The sequence below is a fragment of the Schistocerca cancellata genome, chromosome 7, assembly GCF_023864275.1.
Source record: "Schistocerca cancellata isolate TAMUIC-IGC-003103 chromosome 7, iqSchCanc2.1, whole genome shotgun sequence".
Lineage (NCBI taxonomy): Eukaryota > Metazoa > Arthropoda > Insecta > Orthoptera > Acrididae > Schistocerca > Schistocerca cancellata.
Window position 1 is genome coordinate 109964990 of NC_064632.1, and position 18037 is coordinate 109983026.

Consider the following 18037-nt stretch of genomic DNA (forward strand, 5'->3'; position numbering starts at 1 on the left):
TAATTTCGACTGCTGCTGGTCCCGGCGGAGGTTCGAGTCCTCCCTCGGGCACGGGTGTGTGTGTTTGTCCTTAGGATAATTTAGGTTAAGTAGTGTGTAAGTTTAGGGACTGATGACCTTAGCAGTTGAGTCCCATAAGATTTCACTCACATTTGAACATTTGAATTTCGACTGCCTCTTACATAAGAAGCAGCTGAAACATTATAAAGGATCCTTTGTAATATATTCTTCGCTTTTTATCTAATAGTTGTATATGACCCCGAAATGCTTACTTTGAACTTACTTACTTTGTTGATGACAATGTGTCTTCATCCAACCCTACAATTAGACATTGCACTAATGTTATTAACTGAGTTAAACATGGCTCATTGCTCAGCCGAAGGTAGTAATGAAATGACTGTTAAAATATTTGATCTAGACCATTAAATGACATTATATAAAAATGTTTAACGTTTATCATTTACTTTAAGTTGCAGTTGTTACTATAAGCTGAAGCAGAGGATGGTTTTATTCAAAAAGTATGAAGAAGAATTACGGCGAACAGGTCATAAAGATAGACCGTAATTAAGAAAATTGCTGGAAAACGGGACGTCTGAACCGCTTTAACAGATACCATCATTACGCGTTATTCGGTTCCTAGCTATGTGTTCTTTAAACAAAAAGCTGCCAGCAAGGACACTGTTAAATTAAATAGTCTCCTATATCTTCCTACATCTACTACCAGCCTATCTACTATTGTTTTCCACGTAAATCAAATAATATTTGTTTCATCCAAAATACCTTGGGGATTTTAAACTACCTGCGACATTTCTAAAAGACAACTGCAGCATAACGATTAAAATTAGTGCACTTTTACGTCTTCTAGTCTTCACATTTCATTTCTGCACAATATTCTGTCGTTTCTAGGCCAAAATTTAATATACTGAGACACTGCTTTTTCCCGCCTTTTTGTGAGAGCTTTCCTCGCTCGAGTGCGTCTTCCTGCCGCCTTAATTCCGTGTGCATCACACAGAATTACAACGGCAGAAGCGACAAACAGCCTCCGTCGCCAAGCCGGTGAGAGGTCGACGAAGAGGATGCGGCGGTCAAGGTCGCGTTTCCTCCTACGCTGACCTCGGCTCCAAGGTCGCAGCGAAAGCGCCGCCTGCCGGAAGATCCGTGCGGATGGCACACACCCAAAACCGGTCGGTCACGTGCCTTCCGTGTGTTTACACTGCTGCTAAGAACTGATGAGAATCCAGTCTGCTGCACGCAAAGGGAATTTGAAGTAATTCCTCAAGACAATTTAAATAAAGACAAAGAGGGAAGGAAGATTGGAGATCAATGCCCCATGGACAGGGTAGTCATATAGACGGAGCACAAGCTCGGATTACGAAAGGATGTAGAACGAAATCGGTATTTGTCTGGAGCCAGTTCAAGGAAATCACACAAAACCTTCTCTGCAGGCCACATCACCCGAAGACTGGTTTCAATACGATACAGTTCTAATAGATGTGAACGGATTCGGGGTGGTAAGCCCTCCCCTTTTCCCCTAAGAGATCCAGTTCATTTAATGGGTGACTCAGTTTACCGGAAAAATTCAAACTTCGAAGCCAAATGAAGTCTACCGGTTTGTAGCGTATCTTTTCATGACGATGTCAATCAGTTGTCGGAGATGAAATTATTCAGTATGGATTTCAGAAAAGCAAAGAAAAGAATAGAATTATATGTCCTCTAATTTCCTGGCGGCACACCGCTGTGGTCGATGCGGCAGGCACGAGTCACAAATAGATTTTCGTAAAAATCTCGGGAGCAGGGAACTGGAAGAGACAAGGGGGAGAGTGGGAAGTTTAGTCAAAGTAGATCAGAGTGTGAAACTTGCGAATGCTTTCAATAGACAAGGTATTCATGTGGACTACCTGTGACGTCGTACCAGTTTTTCAGATCGTTAGTTCAGCAACTTTGGTCAAGAGTGTTAGATTTTTATAGAACAGAATGGTGCCGTGTTGCTCGCAAATATTTCTTTATTGATTCACTCCTCCTTACTCGATTCGACCGCTGGACGTAATAAAAGAACTGTGCAACAACAAGAATAAAGTATCGGAACACAATTATGCACTTAAACCACATTAACATTTGTAATTTAAACCATATCATTAATATATATTATGTCACACCAAAACATTATGCAGAGAAATGGAAGACAGTATGCTGCTTTATAGTTTATTTCAGTATATAACCTTATTTCGGCTTTATTACCTTCATCAGTACGTCTCCAAGCAATGGAATTTATTTATAATTTACATAATACATAATTTATGAAGGTCTTTTATATTTGATGTCGTACTCACGTCCTGACGTTGTAGATGGACATACGCCATCTTTGAGCAAGCCATTACTGCTTTCTGTAGTTGGTGGATGTAATATATATTTTTCCAGAAATGTTTTGAAGTTGTTACAGAATTTGCTGTTGCCGTATATTTTCTTTTTTTTCTTTTTACTATCTGACAGCTGTACAAATTCAAGTTTGACAGGTAATTGTTTCCTCACAGATATTTATTTTGTTGTGGATCCTTTACCTATGGAACTGTGATTGATGTGTTTGTAAACTCTGGTGTTTTGGTTATCCGTTATCCCTGTATAGGTAACCATACCGCCAGAGACTACACACACATCAACGACGTTTCCGTGGATACACGACCCACAACAACTCAAAGTAGACATATGTTCGTCTGCAACTTCAGGACGTCAGTAAAACATCAAATGTAAGGAACCTTTACAAATTACAAATATGTACGATTGTTTGCAGATGTACTGATCAGATTAATAAAGCCTAAATAAGTTTATATAATGAAATGAAGTATCAAGCAGCATACCAAATTGATGCATTTCTTTACAGCTAGCGATCCCTAAAGAGTAGGGCTAGCAGTGTCAAAAAAAGAAAACAATTTCATACACCAGATGGGACTAGATCACTGCCGGCCGCGGTGGTCTAGTGGTTCTAGGCGCGCAGTCCGGAACCGCGGGACTGCTACGGTCGCAGGTTCGAATCCTGCCTCGGGCATGGATGTGTGTGATGTCCTTAGGTTAGTTAGGTTTAAGTAGTTCTAAGTTCTAGGGGACTGATGACCACAGAAGTTAAGTCCCACAGTGCTCAGAGCCATTTGAACCATTTGAACTAGATCACTCGAACACAGAAATGAAAGTGACATTAAGATAAATTAATCGAGAGACTAGCACGAGACTGAAAGAGATTCTCGTAAGAGATTCCAAAGTAGGGGGCTTCAAACAGTCACTCCAACGTCATCTTGATGGAGATCGGAGATTCACTTTTATGATCGAGTATTCTACAGTGGAATCTGGCGTGGAAAACTATTTTCTTATTGGACACTGCTTGTACTATTTTTTTTCTTTGCATTTATTTTTGGTGCCAGTAACTGTGACAAGGAACTTAGTATCTTTGGGTTCACAGTACGTTTAATCTCGCGAATGTTAATAGGGTTTACCTGATACTTTCATTCGTATTTTTCATGGTCCACTAAGGTGGCCAGCAACCAAAAGTCGAATCCATGCAAGAGCTTGACGAATATGCTCAAGAAACTCAAGTGGAAGACGGTAGAAGAGACGGATTGAGCATCACGGAGAGGTTTTCCCTTGAAATACCAAAAACGGGTGCTTCAAGACGAGTCGGGCAAAATATTACTTCCTCCCACACACGGCTCAGGAAATGAGCACAACGTGAAAAATCAGAGAAACTGGAACTCAAACGGACGCGCTATTCACGAGTGGTACAGGGAAAGAAAGAAGAGTCACAGGTACAGCAAGTATGCTCCGCCACGCAACGTAAAGTGGCTCGCGGAGAATAGATCCAGCTGTAGATGTAGGACAGGTCACTTATGTAAGTGCAACCGTGACCGCTAACCTCACATCGCTTTTATGCAAATATATGGGAATATACACTGATCAGCCAGAACATTATGACCACCTACCTAGTAGCCGGTATTTGGCACGAATAACAGCGACAATGCGTTGTGTCATGGAAGCAATAAGGCCTTGTTACGAAGCTGGAGGGAGTGGACACCACATCTGCACACACAAGTCAACTAACTCCCGTAAATTCAGTGGAGGAGGGCATGGGGTCTAATGCCACGTTCAACCACATCCCAGATATGTTCGATCAGGCTCAGATTTGGCGAGTCTGGGGGCCAGCACATCGATTGGAACTCGCCACTGTGTTCCTCGAACCACTCCATCACCCTCCTGGCCTTGTGAGATGGTAGATTACATTGTTGAAAAATGCCATCGCCGTCGGGAAACATGATCATCGTGAAAGGATGCACCCAGTGTAAGATTCTCCTCGACTGTCATCGTATTTTGTACAAGCTCCACTGGACCCCAGATTTCCCACGTGAAAGTTCCCCGGTGCATAATGGGGCCGCCGCGGCGCGTGCCTTCTTTCCGCAGTATAGGTGTCAAGCAGCTGTTTCACCGGAAGACGACGGATTCGCGCCCTGCCATCGGCATGATGTAGAAGGTACACCACTGGCCATTGAAATTGCAACACCAAGAAGAATTGCAGATGATAAAAGGGTGTTCATTGGACAAATACACTCCTGGAAATGGAAAAAAGAACACATTGACACCGGTGTGTCAGACCCACCATACTTGCTCCGGACACTGCGAGAGGGCTGTACAAGCAATGATCACACGCACGGCACAGCGGACACACCAGGAACCGCGGTGTTGGCCGTCGAATGGCGCTAGCTGCGCAGCATTTGTGCACCGTCGCCGTCAGTGTCAGCCAGTTTGCCGTGGCATACGGTGCTCCATCGCAGTCTTTAACACTGGTAGCATGCCGCGACAGCGTGGACGTGAACCGTATGTGCAGTTGACGGACTTTGAGCGAGGGCGTATAGTGGGCATGCGGGAGGCCGGGTGGACGTACCGCCGAATTGCTCAACACGTGGGGCGTGAGGTCTCCACAGTACATCGATGTTGTCGCCAGTGGTCGGCGGAAGGTGCACGTGCCCGTCGACCTGGGACCGGACCGCAGCGACGCACGGATGCACGCCAAGACCGTAGGATCCTACGCAGTGCCGTAGGGGACCGCACCGCCACTTCCCAGCAAATTAGGGACACTGTTGCTCCTGGGGTATCGGCGAGGACCATTCGCAACCGTCTCCATGAAGCTGAGCTACGGTCCCGCACACCGTTAGGCCGTCTTCCGCTCACGCCCCAACATCGTGCAGCCCGCCTCCAGTGGTGTCGCGACAGGCGTGAATGGAGGGACGAATGGAGACGTGTCGTCTTCAGCGATGAGAGTCGCTTCTGCCTTGGTGCCAATGATGGTCGTATGCGTGTTTGGCGCCGTGCAGGTGAGCGCCACAATCAGGACTGCATACGACCGAGGCACACAGGGCCAACACCCGGCATCATGGTGTGGGGAGCGATCTCCTACACTGGCCGTACACCACTGGTGATCGTCGAGGGGACACTGAATAGTGCACGGTACATCCAAACCGTCATCGAACCCATCGTTCTACCATTCCTAGACCGGCAAGGGAACTTGCTGTTCCAACAGGACAATGCACGTCCGCATGTATCCCGTGCCACCCAACGTGCTCTAGAAGGTGTAAGTCAACTACCCTGGCCAGCAAGATCTCCGGATCTGTCCCCCATTGAGCATCTTTGGGACTGGATGAAGCGTCGTCTCACGCGGTCTGCACGTGCAGCACGAACGCTGGTCCAACTGAGGCGCCAGGTGGAAATGGCATGGCAAGCCGTTCCACAGGACTACATCCAGCATCTCTACGATCGTCTCCATGGGAGAATAGCAGCCTGCATTGCTGCGAAAGGTGGATATACACTGTACTAGTGCCGACATTGTGCATGCTCTGTTGCCTGTGTCTATGTGCCTGTGGTTCTGTCAGTGTGATCATGTGATGTATCTGACCCCAGGAATGTGTCAATAAAGTTTCCCCTTCCCGGGACAATGAATTCACGGTGTTCTTATTTCAATTTCCAGGAGTGTATATTATACTAGAACTGACATGTGATTACATTTTCACGCAATTTGGGTGCATAGATCCTGAGAAATCAGTACACAGAACAGCCTCCTCTGGCGGTAATAATGGCCTTGATACGCCTGGGCATTGAGTCAAACAGAGCTTGGATGGCGTCTACAGGTACAGCTGCCCATGCAGCTTCAACTACGATATCACAGTTCATCAAGAGTAGTGACAGGCGTATTGTTACGAACCAGTTGCTTGCCACCATTGCCCAGACACTTTCAATTGGTGAGAGATCTGGAGAATTTGCTGGCCAGGGCAGCAGTCTAACATTTTCTGTATCCATAAAGGCCAGTACACGACCTGCAACATGCGGTCGTGCATTATCCTGCTGAAATGTAGGGTTTCGCAGGGATCGAATGAAGGGTAGAGCCACGGGTCGTAACACATCTGAAATGTAACGTTCACTGTTCAAAGTGCCGTCAATGAGAACAAGAGATGACCGAGACGTGTAACCAATGGCACCCCATACCATCACGCCGGGCGATACGCCAGTATGGAGATGACAATTACACGCTTCCAATCTGCGTTCACCGCGATGTCGCCAAACGCGGATGCGACCATCATGATGCTGTAAACAGAACCTGGATTCATCCGAAAAATGACGTTTTGCCATTCGTGCACCCAGGTTCGCCGTTGAGCACACCATCGCAGGCGCTCCTCTCAGTGATGCGGCGTCAAGGGTAACCGCAGCCATGGTGTCTGAGCTGATAGACCCTGCTGCTGCAAACTTCGTCGAACTGTTCGTGCAGATGGTTGTTGTCTTGCAAACGTCCCCATCTGTTGACTCAGGGATCGAGACGTGGCTGCACGATTCGTTACAGCCATGCGGATAAGATGCCTGTCATCTCGACTGCTAGTGATACGAGGGATCCAGCACGGCGTTCCGTATTACCCTCCTCAACCCACCGATTCCATATTCTGCTAACAGTCATTGGATCTCGATCAACGCGAGTAGCAATGTCGCGATACGATAAACCGCAATCGCGATAGGCTACAATCCGACCTTTATCAAAGTCGGAAACGTGATGGTACGCATTTCTCCTCCTTACACGAGGCATCACAACAACGTTTCACTAGGCAATGCCGGTCAACTGCTGTTTGTGTATGAGAAATCGGTTGGAAACTTTCCTCGTGTCAGCACATTGTAGGTGTCGCCACCGGCGCCAACCTTGTGTGAATGCTCTGAAAAGCTAATCATTTGCATATCACAGCATCATCTTCCTGTCGGTTAAATTTCGCGTCTGTAGCACGTCATCTTCGTGGTGTAGCAATTTTAATGGCCAGCAGTGTATCTGTATCCATCAGAGAGTGCAAAGCTCTGCCACTTCACCAATGTCCAGGGTCGATGGTCACGTGCCCATTTCAGTCATAGTTGCCGATGTTGTGGTGTTAAGTTTGACATAAGCATGGGCCGTTGCCAGCGGAGCCCCATCGTTGGCAGTGTTCGGTGCGCTGTGTTTCCAGACACACTTGTACTCTGCCCAGCACTAAAATCTGACGTTAGATCCGCCACAGTTCGCCGCCTATCTTGTTTTACCAGTCTGCCCAGCCTAAGACGTCAGACATCTGTGATGAGGGGTGGGCGCCCAATCCCACGATGTCTGGATGTGGTTTCATCTTGGTTTTGCCACGTATTCAAGACATTCACCACACTACTTGTCGAACATCCGACAAGTCGTGCTGTTTCCGAAATGCTCGTACATAGCCTCCGGGCCATCAAAATCTGCCTTCGCTAAACTCAGATCGCGCAGCTTCCCCATTCCGCACACGGACAGCACGCTCGTTGATACTACATGCACCGTGAGTGTGATGATGATGATGTTTGGTTTGTGGGGCGCTCAACTGCGTGGTTATCAGCGCCCGTACAATTTCCCAATCTTTACTCAGTCCAATTTCGCCACTTTCCAGGATGATGATGAAATGATGAGGACAATACAAACACCCAGTCATCTCGAGGCAGGTGAAAATCCCTGACCCCGCCGGGAATCGAACCCGGGACCCCGTGCTCGGGAAGCGAGAACGCTACCGCGAGACCACGAGCGGCGGACGACACACACGCACCATGAGTGTGTCTGACTAGCAGCCATTCCTCGCCAGGTGACGCTGCCATCGCCTCGACGGATTTCTATCGGTAGAAGGTGGTACTTGTAATGTTGTGGCTGATCAGTGTATGATATTATTATGCGTGGAGGGAACTGAACTAATTTGAACATCAATGGGCGATAAAGGAGCTAGAACTCTCCATCATCATGGGTACTGATCCCTAGCTGATTAGCTAGACTACATGTTTAATTCTGAACTCGCCTTTTGGCGAGTCGCTCGCCATCCCAAGCGTAACGAAGAAGATAGATAGGTCCACGCCGACTTGGATGCAAAGTGTCATTTGGCAGTAGTGGACTTTCATCATTTCACCAATGATGCGCCAAACTATAGCAGTAGCTCTGCTGCAGCAAAGGTTCTTCGATGGTAGCCCAAACTGATGGTGTTATTCGGCGGCTGTTATTTGTTGGAGCGCGGATACGGTAGCTGGGAAAAGAAACAATTTAATGAAGTCTTTAGAAACCGCACTGCTTCCGAGGAAATTGGAGTGATTTATTTTGTTGTGGGCTTTTTGGTCTTCATACGTCTCAATTGTTTATTATCCCAAGATATTTTTTCCTTGTATACATTGCCGAGGTACTTGCAAGGACCCAGTCAGAGGTTGTCAGCGATGAATGTTTCCAGTGTTCTGGACCGATCTATGAATTATTTAGAATCAAACCAGACTGGTATAGAGAAGCGATCAGTTGAGTCAGATATTAGTATATGAAGACCTCGGCTGTAAACAATGATTAGAGACAGTCGGTGAGCAACAGTTATTGCACGCAAAGGAGGGTAAGTGATGAACTTTATTCATATTAGTTGATAGTTCCACGATAAGCCAAGCATTGGCAGGTCTGTTTCTAATTTCACATTCTCAATAATGAAAACTTTGTCAGGATGTGTGCATGTAAACAGTGGTAAGTGAAAAAGACACAGCTACCAGTGGTAGCAACGTGTGCAGTGTTCATGCCACACAAGTGCTTTTCAGAGACAATTTGTACAAAACCGAGGATGATGTGGATACTTATGACTCAAATAAAGATCCTGAATATGTTCCTCAACGCGAAAGTGCTTCAAAAGTTGTTGCTAATCAGCTAAACGTGAATAATTATTTAAGAAAGTAAACAATGTCACGTTGTGACCCGTAGCATTGGTTGCGCGCTGTGGTATGGCGATGACAAAATTTTATACTGCGCTGAAGTACAGATTACGTTTTTGAGGTTATTTTACTTTACTATTGGAAAAATTGGTAATGCAGATCTTAGTATCATAAACTGACACAATTCGGACCCTTCTAATTTGTATTTTTGAGAGGTACAACAAAAGGCCTTCGGTAAATCTCCCAGCAAGTAAACAGGGGTAAGTTAATGCAAACCCATGTTAAGTACCCTCATTTGTTAGTTCAAAAAATGGTTCAAATGGCTCTGAGCACTATGGGACTTAACTGCTACGGTCATCAGTCCCCTAGAACTTAGAACTACTTAAACCTAACTAACCTAAGGACAGCACACAACACCCAGCCATCACGAGGCAGAGAAAATCCCTGACCCCGCCGGGAATCGAACCCGGGAACCCGGGCGTGGGAAGCGAGAACGCTACCGCACGACCACGAGATGCGGGCTCATTTTGTATGTGAACGATTTTTTGACTCACTGACGCATATTCGGGAGTACAAATGTGGACAGCATTTACTATTTTAACAATATATCGTCAGTCAATAAATATTTGAAAACAAAGACTTATCTGCGTTAAAAAATCAAAACGAATTTTGTCTGGGAAAACAAAAGAAAAAATTCGAAGGAACAGAGATGTTGATAACCAGAAGAGTCATAAAACATCCTAGAATGACAGCTTTAAACATGGTTGTTTCTCAGGAACCACATATATATTTTCAAACATAGGGATTATACAGCCAAACGGTTGCAAATAACCATTTGATGCATTGGCCTAGGTTTCGACACTTACTAAGGGTGTCTTCATGAGAATAAAATTTTGAAAAACCCTATAAAATAATACATAGAAAATTAAGTATGACAAAAAAAAACAGATTAACCAAGATGACAACTGTCATGAGGTACATACGTTGCCTACGTAAAATTACATCGCGAGAAAGATCTTTTAGTGTCAGTTACAAACAACGTTTATTGGGAAAAAAGAGGCACTAACGCACCCCATTCTATTTTGCTGATCATCTGTAAATTTCTGGTGACGAACCGAAAATCACTGAAGAAATTTCTATTTTACATAAAGAAAGGTCATACCCTCGACGTACTCGAAGAGCTTTAGATTTTCAAGTGTACGGTATTTCTAAGAACGAAGGCCTCATCCTCAATGAAAAGTTACAATTACATAACAAATTTTTTTTTTCAATGGTTTTAATCCACTACTCGCAGAATTTAAATTCCTCTATGTTTGGTTTGTGGGGCGCTCAACTCCAACCTTTGCTCAGTCCAATCTTGCCACATTCATGAATGATGGTGAAATGTTCACGACAGCACAAACACCCAGTCATCTTGAGGCAGGTGAAAATCCTTGACCTCGCCCGGAATCGAATCCGAGACCCCGTGCTCGGGAAGCGAGGACGCGACCGCGAGACCACGAGCTGCCTACAGCCCAACATCGGGCCACTGTCACATCCCAGAGCCCCACATATCTGAACAGTGCACCAGTCGACCAGTCATCAAATGGACACTCACAATGAGCCACTTATGAAACTGTGCACGTGTTGATAACGCTGTCTCGCATGAGTATGCCGTATCTCCGTCTACTTCACCGTGTTCACACAGCACCTGGCACTGTTAAAGCCCCTTAGACACTGAGATGACAAAAATGGGATGCTGACTACTATCGCGTCAGACCTCTTTTTGCGCCGCGCGGAGTGGCCGCGCGGTTAGAGGCGCGATGTCACTAATCGTACGGCCGCTCTCGCCGGAGGTTCGAGTCCTCCCTCGGCCATGGGTGTACGTGTTGTCCCTCCATACCCTCTTTTTCCCAGCATAGTGCAGCAGCTCGACGTGGCATGGACTCATCAAGCCGCTGAAAGTCCCCTCCAGCCATGCTGCCTCTAGAGCCGTCCATAACTGCGGAAGTGTTGCAGTTGCAGGATTTTGTGCATGAACTGACTTCTCTCTTATGTCCCATAAGCGTTCAATAGAACACATGTCGGGCGCTCTGGGTGATCAAATCATTCACTCGAATGGTACAGAATATTCTTCAAGCCAGCCGCGAACAACGGTGCGCTGGTGATTTGGCACACTCTCATCCACAAATATTCCATCGTTGTTTGGGAACATGAAGTCCATGAAATGCTGCAAATGGTCTCCAAGTAGCCTAAGGATCATTTCGAGTCAATGACCGGCTCGGCTGTACCAAAGGACTCAGTCCATTCCATGTAAACGCAGCCCACACCATTATGGTGCACCACCAGCTGTCAAAGTGCATTGTTAACTACTTCGGTCCACGGCTTCCTGGGGTCTGCGCCACAGTCGAATCTAGCCATTAGCTCCTAGCAGCTGAAATCGGGACTCATCTGACCAGGCCACATTTTTCCAGTCGCGTAGGGTTCAACCGATGTGTCCACAAGCTCTGGAGAAGCGCAACAGACGAAGTCGTGCTGTTAGCAAATTGCACTCGCGTCCGCCGTCTGCTGCCGTAGCCTATCAACATAAAATTTTGACGCACTGCCCTAACGGATACCTCCGTCGTACATACAGTATACATCCCACATTAATTTCTGCGGTTATTTCATGCAGTGTTGCTGGTTCGTTAGAACTGACAACTCTACAGCCGCTGCACTCGATCATTAAGTGAAGGCCGTCGGTCATTGATTTGTCCGTGGTGAGAGGTAATGCCTAAAATCTGGTGTTCTCGGCACAATTTTGACACTGTGGATTCCGGAATATTGAATTCCCTAGCGTAGGCTGTTCCAGCTCGTCGGCTCCGTCGTGAGCCGCGGAGCGCTCCCTGCTCCAGGGAGCCGTGTCGGTCGCTGTGACCATTCAAGTGGGCCGGCACGTGGCACGGCTGGCTGGGGCAGGCGGCAAGGCAAGCGTTCTGATGTGCTAGCTGCGTCTTACAAGGTCGACAACCTCATACTCTTAGCTGCTAAGACGTTGTGACTTGCTACACCAGAATATATACGATGTTCACGAAATAAATAAGAAACAACTGTTTTACAAGAAATTGCATACTACATTTATTGGGCCTCACTAGCTTGACATTTTCTTTTCATTACAAGATCGGAAATATCAGGCGTCAAAGTGTTGGCAGCGTTAATGCTGAGGATGGCCTTCATTGTTGCATCCTGAAGAAACGATTGTTCCTTACTTTTTACTCTTCATTGCTGAGAAAAGCAGCTCACAACAATACATACATCCAAACATGCACATGATCTGAGCGGCATTGTTGTGAAGCTTGGGAAATGGTTTTTGCTGTAATGTACGATACCATCGTGACAAATTCAACGTGTTGCAGTACCTCTCTTTCAACAAAGTTGAATTTTGCAAATCAATAATCTCCAATTGAAGTGACGATGACAAGTCATCGGGAGAAACTGAAAAAGGAGTGCTGAACACCTTAAGTTCCATTTCCAAACTAGTGAGGTCTCGGAATCGTGTTTCAATCGACGTGATGAGCTGCTTTAACTTTGCTTGGTAATCGCCGAAAGTAGTACCTTCAGGTAGTTTTAAAGAAGCAAGACGATTGAAGAACGTTAAATGTCCATTACTCATCTGCCTCTCAAATAAACGTAACTTTTCCATGAACGCTTTGATCTGGTCGTGCATGTCAACGATTAGCTGCCCTTTGCCCTGCAATGACAGATTTGAATTACTGAGATGCATAGTTATGTCAGCTAGGAACGCCAGGTCTGATATCCATTTTATACCTTCCAGACAACGCATTTCTTTGCCTTTCATTTCCAGAAAAAGGGATACTTCCTCACAAATGGCAAAGAAAACATCAAGAACTTTTCCCCGACTCAGCTAACGAACTGTACTGTGGTAAGGTATATCCCCATACTCCGCTTCCATATCTTTCAGGAATCCTTTGAATTGGCGATGATTCATACTTTGACGCCGCACAGAATTCATACACTTCACGACATCTTTCATTACGCCACCAGGCTCTACTGTTTCAGCACACAGTGTCTCTTGGTGAATAAAACAATGAAGAGTCAAAATGTCTTTCCCGAGTTCGTCCCCGAGTTTATTTTTCAAACGAGAAGCAAAACCTGGGTGACGCCCGATCATTTTTGGTGCACCGTCTCTCGCTACAGAATGGAGCTTATCCCACGGCAAATTCATATTGTCCACTGATTCACAAACAGCTTTAAAAATGTCACGTCCTGTCGCGCTGTAATCGGATGGTACCACATCCAAGAGTTCATCATTTACTTGCAGCTCCATGTCGACATCACGTACAAAGACTGCAAGCTGAGCACAGTCCGATATGTCGGCTTTCGTCAAGCGCTAGCGAAAATGCAACAAAGCTCTCCGCCTTTTTCCTGCAGCGACCTCGCAGTGATGTGAGCGACCCTGTAGCTTACTCGAATGGCACATTCAGTAGTGTTTTCTCTACTCTCATTCGCCTGAAAATTATAAACGCATTACAGAACACGAACTATGTTGCACGTTTTGATACCCTCCGTATTACGAAACCGTTTTTAGACTTAGGTCTCCTGGTATGTCGTTCTTAAGCCTGGCTACCAGTTCTCTGCGTGCAACGCCTTCTACCTGATCGTAGTGCGCTACTTGAAGACGTGTATAATGTCGTTGTATATTTTACCTCTTCGCAGAATTTAATACTTTATGGCAAACAAGACACTGCGTACGACCACCCCTCTCAATGAACAGAAAGGTATCCTCCAATAGAGGTACAGGGCTCCCGCGGCTAGTCATAGCTGTCATTGAACACGGATTATTGCGTCAGTTGCGGCTGCATGCGGCCAGGGGGCAGTGAGTTCGCTTTCCCCCTCCACGCCGGCTCCGAGCTGCCGCAGTGAGCGCTCCGGAGCGCTCCGGCTCCCTGGAGCTCGGTTGGAACAGCCTGCCCTAGCGAATTCCGAAATGGAATGTCCCATGCGTTTAGTTCCAAATACCAATCTGCGTTCAAAGTTCATTAAGTCCAAACGTCGGAAGCCTTTTCACATGAAACACGTGAGTACAAATGACAGCCGCGCCAATGCCCTGCCCTTTTATATCTTGTGTACGCGGTACCACCACCATCTCTACATATGCATATCGCTGTTTCATGACTTTTGTCATCGCAATGTATAGTCTAACAGGCCTAGTAACGAGGGTCAACACTAACGCGCTTTGGCGGCCGTTCTACCTGTCACAAAGAATCTCTAATCAGTTACACACCCGCCGATAGTACGTATGTGCAAGAATTTACAATGACATCCGAACACGTCTATTGGACGCTTCACTATTGTGTCAGACAGTGACAGGTGCACGAAAGAGCCGCACGAGTACTCACTGAGGGCTCCGCTCGTCGGGGATGTCGCGGTTGCTGGGCAGGCGGTCGCTGGCCTGCTGGTTGAACCTGTTGCGGGCGTAGGGGTCCTCGCCGGGCCGCAGGGCGCCCTTCTGGACGTAGGCGCGCTCGTCGAAGTAGCCCCAGGCCAGCCGCGAGTCCGTGGGCGCGGCGCGCGTGCTGGCCGCCGCCGCTGCCGCCGCCGCAGCCGCAGCGGCCGCTGCCGCCGCCACCGCCGCAGCCGCCGCCTGTGGCGCCACCGCCACCGTGCCGCCGTCCTTGAGTCGCAGCGCGCGGTTCTCCTCCGGCAGCTGCTGCTGCAACATCAACCACCCCACCATCAGCTAGCGCTCTGTGCGCGTGTGTGAATCAAAAGATATCCAATATACAGAGTTATTCATAAGCACATCAATCAGGTGTTGGAAGGTTTCTTGGGGAGAGGCAACCCATTCTTCACGGAGTGCTGCACTGAGGACAGGCATTAGTGTCGTTTGGTGAGGCCTGGCAGGAAGTCGGCGTTCCAAAACATCCCAAAGGTGTTCTATAGCATTCAAGTCAGGACTCTGTGCAGGCCAATCCATTACAGGGATGTTATTGTAATGTAAACACTCCGCCACAGGCCGTGCATTATGAACAGGTGCTCGATCGTGTTGAAAAACGCAATCGCCATCCCCGAATTGCTCTTCAACAGTGGGAAGCAAGAAGGTGCTTAAAACATCAACGTAGGCCTGTGCTGTGATAGTGTCTCGCTAAACAACAACGGGCACAAGCCCTCTCCATGAAAATGGCCACACCATAACACCATCGCCCCCGAGTTTTACTCTTGGCACTACACACGCTGGCAGATGACGTTCACCGGGCATTAGCCATACCCACACCCTGCCTTAGGATCGCCACATTGTGTAGGCTACCCCGATTCGTCACTGCACACAACGTTTTTCCACTGTGCAATCGTCCAATGTTTACGCTCCTTACACCAAACGAGACGTCGTTTGGCATTTACCGCCGTGATGTCTGGCTTATGAGCAGCCGCTCGGCCATTACATCCAAGTTTTCTCACCTCCCGCCTGTCATAGTACTACTGAGGTCGCTGATATCGAGTACCTGGCAGTAGGTGGGAGCAAAATTCACCTAATACGAAAAATGCAAGTTGTGAGGGGTTACCGGATGCTTTTTATCACATAGTGTGGTTGTGCAAACAGAACACGGCCTTTCTTACTCCTGGCGTTATTTTAATTTCTTCTGATGTTTTTCCGTCGGAACTGATAATGGCAGTCTGTTGCCAGGATAAGTTTTTAATTATTGGAAAGGAAGGAAGGAAGATTGTGCTCAACGTCCCGTCGACATCGAGATCATTAGAGATGGGTCACAACCACGGAGGCTGTCAAGGATGGGGATGGAAATCGACTGTGCCTTTTACGGAAATCACGAATAACCTTAATCTGGATGGCCGGACGAGAGTTTGAACCGTCGCCCTCCCAAATGCGAGTCCTGAGTGCTAACTAATGAGTCACCGCGCTCAGTGTTTTAATTATTCTGATGTTCTCCTGAAACATAGAAAGAATAACATGCCTCCGTTCCTCAGAGGTTTCCCATCCAGATTAGGCGCCAACAAGTGACGAACGACATTTTATAACAAGGCGCCTCTTTCACAAAGAAGGTGCCGTTCAGGTTTCTCACAATCAGTGGAATATAACGACTGTCGCCAGTTTGGAGAAACTGCTAAGTACTCTCTCGTTGACTGTATCACACACCAGGTTCAGCGATACTGATCTACAGTTCCCCATTCGTCGAACCGAACCTAGAATCCTCTCTGGAACTAATGCTTAGGGCTACACATGTAAAACGAGTTGAGAATGGAGACAAGAAGCGAAACAGAAATGGAAGGAATTTCATCATCATCTTCTTCTTCTTCTTCTTAACTTTTCACAGATTAGGTCCGTCGAACTGTTCTGACCATCCTACGTCCTTCTTTTCTTTACGTTTGTGTTGTAAGGCCATTTTTGCAATCCTTGTTTCTTCCATTCGTTCAAGATGTTCCTCACTGTTTTGTTTATGTCTTTCTATTTTGTCATTTACTAAAAAAAATATTCAGTTCCTGTTTAACGTGTTCATTAGGAATCAACTCCAATTTAGTGCAACCTTTGACACCTCGTAGAAAATTCACTTCAGCCTCCTGATCATGACTACAATCTTTTCTCTTCATAATCCAGGTGTCACGTCGCACAGTAAAACAGGTACAGCCATGTACAAAATTTCATTTTTCTCTCTCTTCGTGCATTCTTTAATGATCTGCTTACAGCGTCACATATACCCTAATATATCTACAGTTCAATATCTACGTCCTTTATCTACGTTGTAAGCAATACGGCTCGTTATGTAACTGAAGTGCTGAAATACTTCGAAAGTCTGATCTTCAATTACAGTTTTTATTAATATTGGATAAAACACACGAAAATTCATTGTCTTAGTTTTATTTACAGTTATCTTAACCCTTTCAGACCTGAATTCTTTTTCTGGAGGAAGGAAAATTCTTCTTTGTATGCTAATGCTCTTAGGTGAACATTTTGATTCAGATGCAAGATTTATACAAAAACATACACCCACTGACAAAACATAGTACGTATACATGGCTTCATTTTATGGACTAAAATAACTAATTACGAAATATTCTCTTTTGAAACAAATATTAGAACGGTCATTCAATAATTATCATGCAAAATAACACTAAAAATATTCAGTGACACAGTGGAATACAGCGAACCAACCACATCCATGTATTCTGGTGGACACGAGCTGCTGTGCACTACTGCATTTTCATACTGATGCCCAACAGTTGGCAGCACTTGCGCTTGATGAGAAAGTTGAATATTCTCAAATGAGCACCTAAGGTTTCTAATAGGAAAAAATACTTCCGTTGCAGCTGAGACACAGTAAAAGTTAATGTTCGCAATTGTAGTCAGAGGTCTGAAAGGTATAAAGTTATAATTCTTTCAAATTAAATTTAGAAGATGAATTGAGTTATGTAGTTCGTCTTCAGAATGTGCCATTAATATAATAGTACGTTCAATATATATATTCTTGTTGATAAGAAGCCTTTCTGGCACTTTTTATTCAGTTTCTGATGGCGTCACCTACAAAAATATTAAAAAGAACAGGCGACAAAATACACCTTTGTCTCACACCTTCGTTTATTAAAATCATTTCCCCTGTGTAATTGGAGACTTCATGTATAACGTAACTTCCAGTTCACAGACCCTAGATGCAGTTTACTTAGGAAATTTAGGTATCCACCTTTTGCACTAATTTCCCACTGGTCCTCTCAATCCAATCTGCCAAATGCTTTTTCAAAATGTATGGAATCAAGGTAGGTTGGTAAGTTATATTATCTTCTTTTCTAAGTTACCTGTCGCACATCAAATATATTATCG

At 45.9% G+C, this 18037-nt stretch overlaps 1 protein-coding gene across 1 annotated transcript in view; it reads right to left on the reverse strand.

The window, feature by feature from the left end:
* Positions 1-14947, reverse strand: part of LOC126092658 (polypeptide N-acetylgalactosaminyltransferase 2) — a 183719-nt gene extending 168772 nt beyond the window's left edge. The window contains exons 1-2 of the mRNA XM_049908379.1: positions 14881-14947; positions 14610-14799 (exon numbers count right to left, since the gene is read on the reverse strand). Coding sequence (XP_049764336.1) covers positions 14610-14799; positions 14881-14947 — 257 coding nt within the window. The remainder of the gene's footprint in view (positions 1-14609; positions 14800-14880) is intronic.
* Between the last annotated feature and the right edge of the window lie 3090 nt (positions 14948-18037).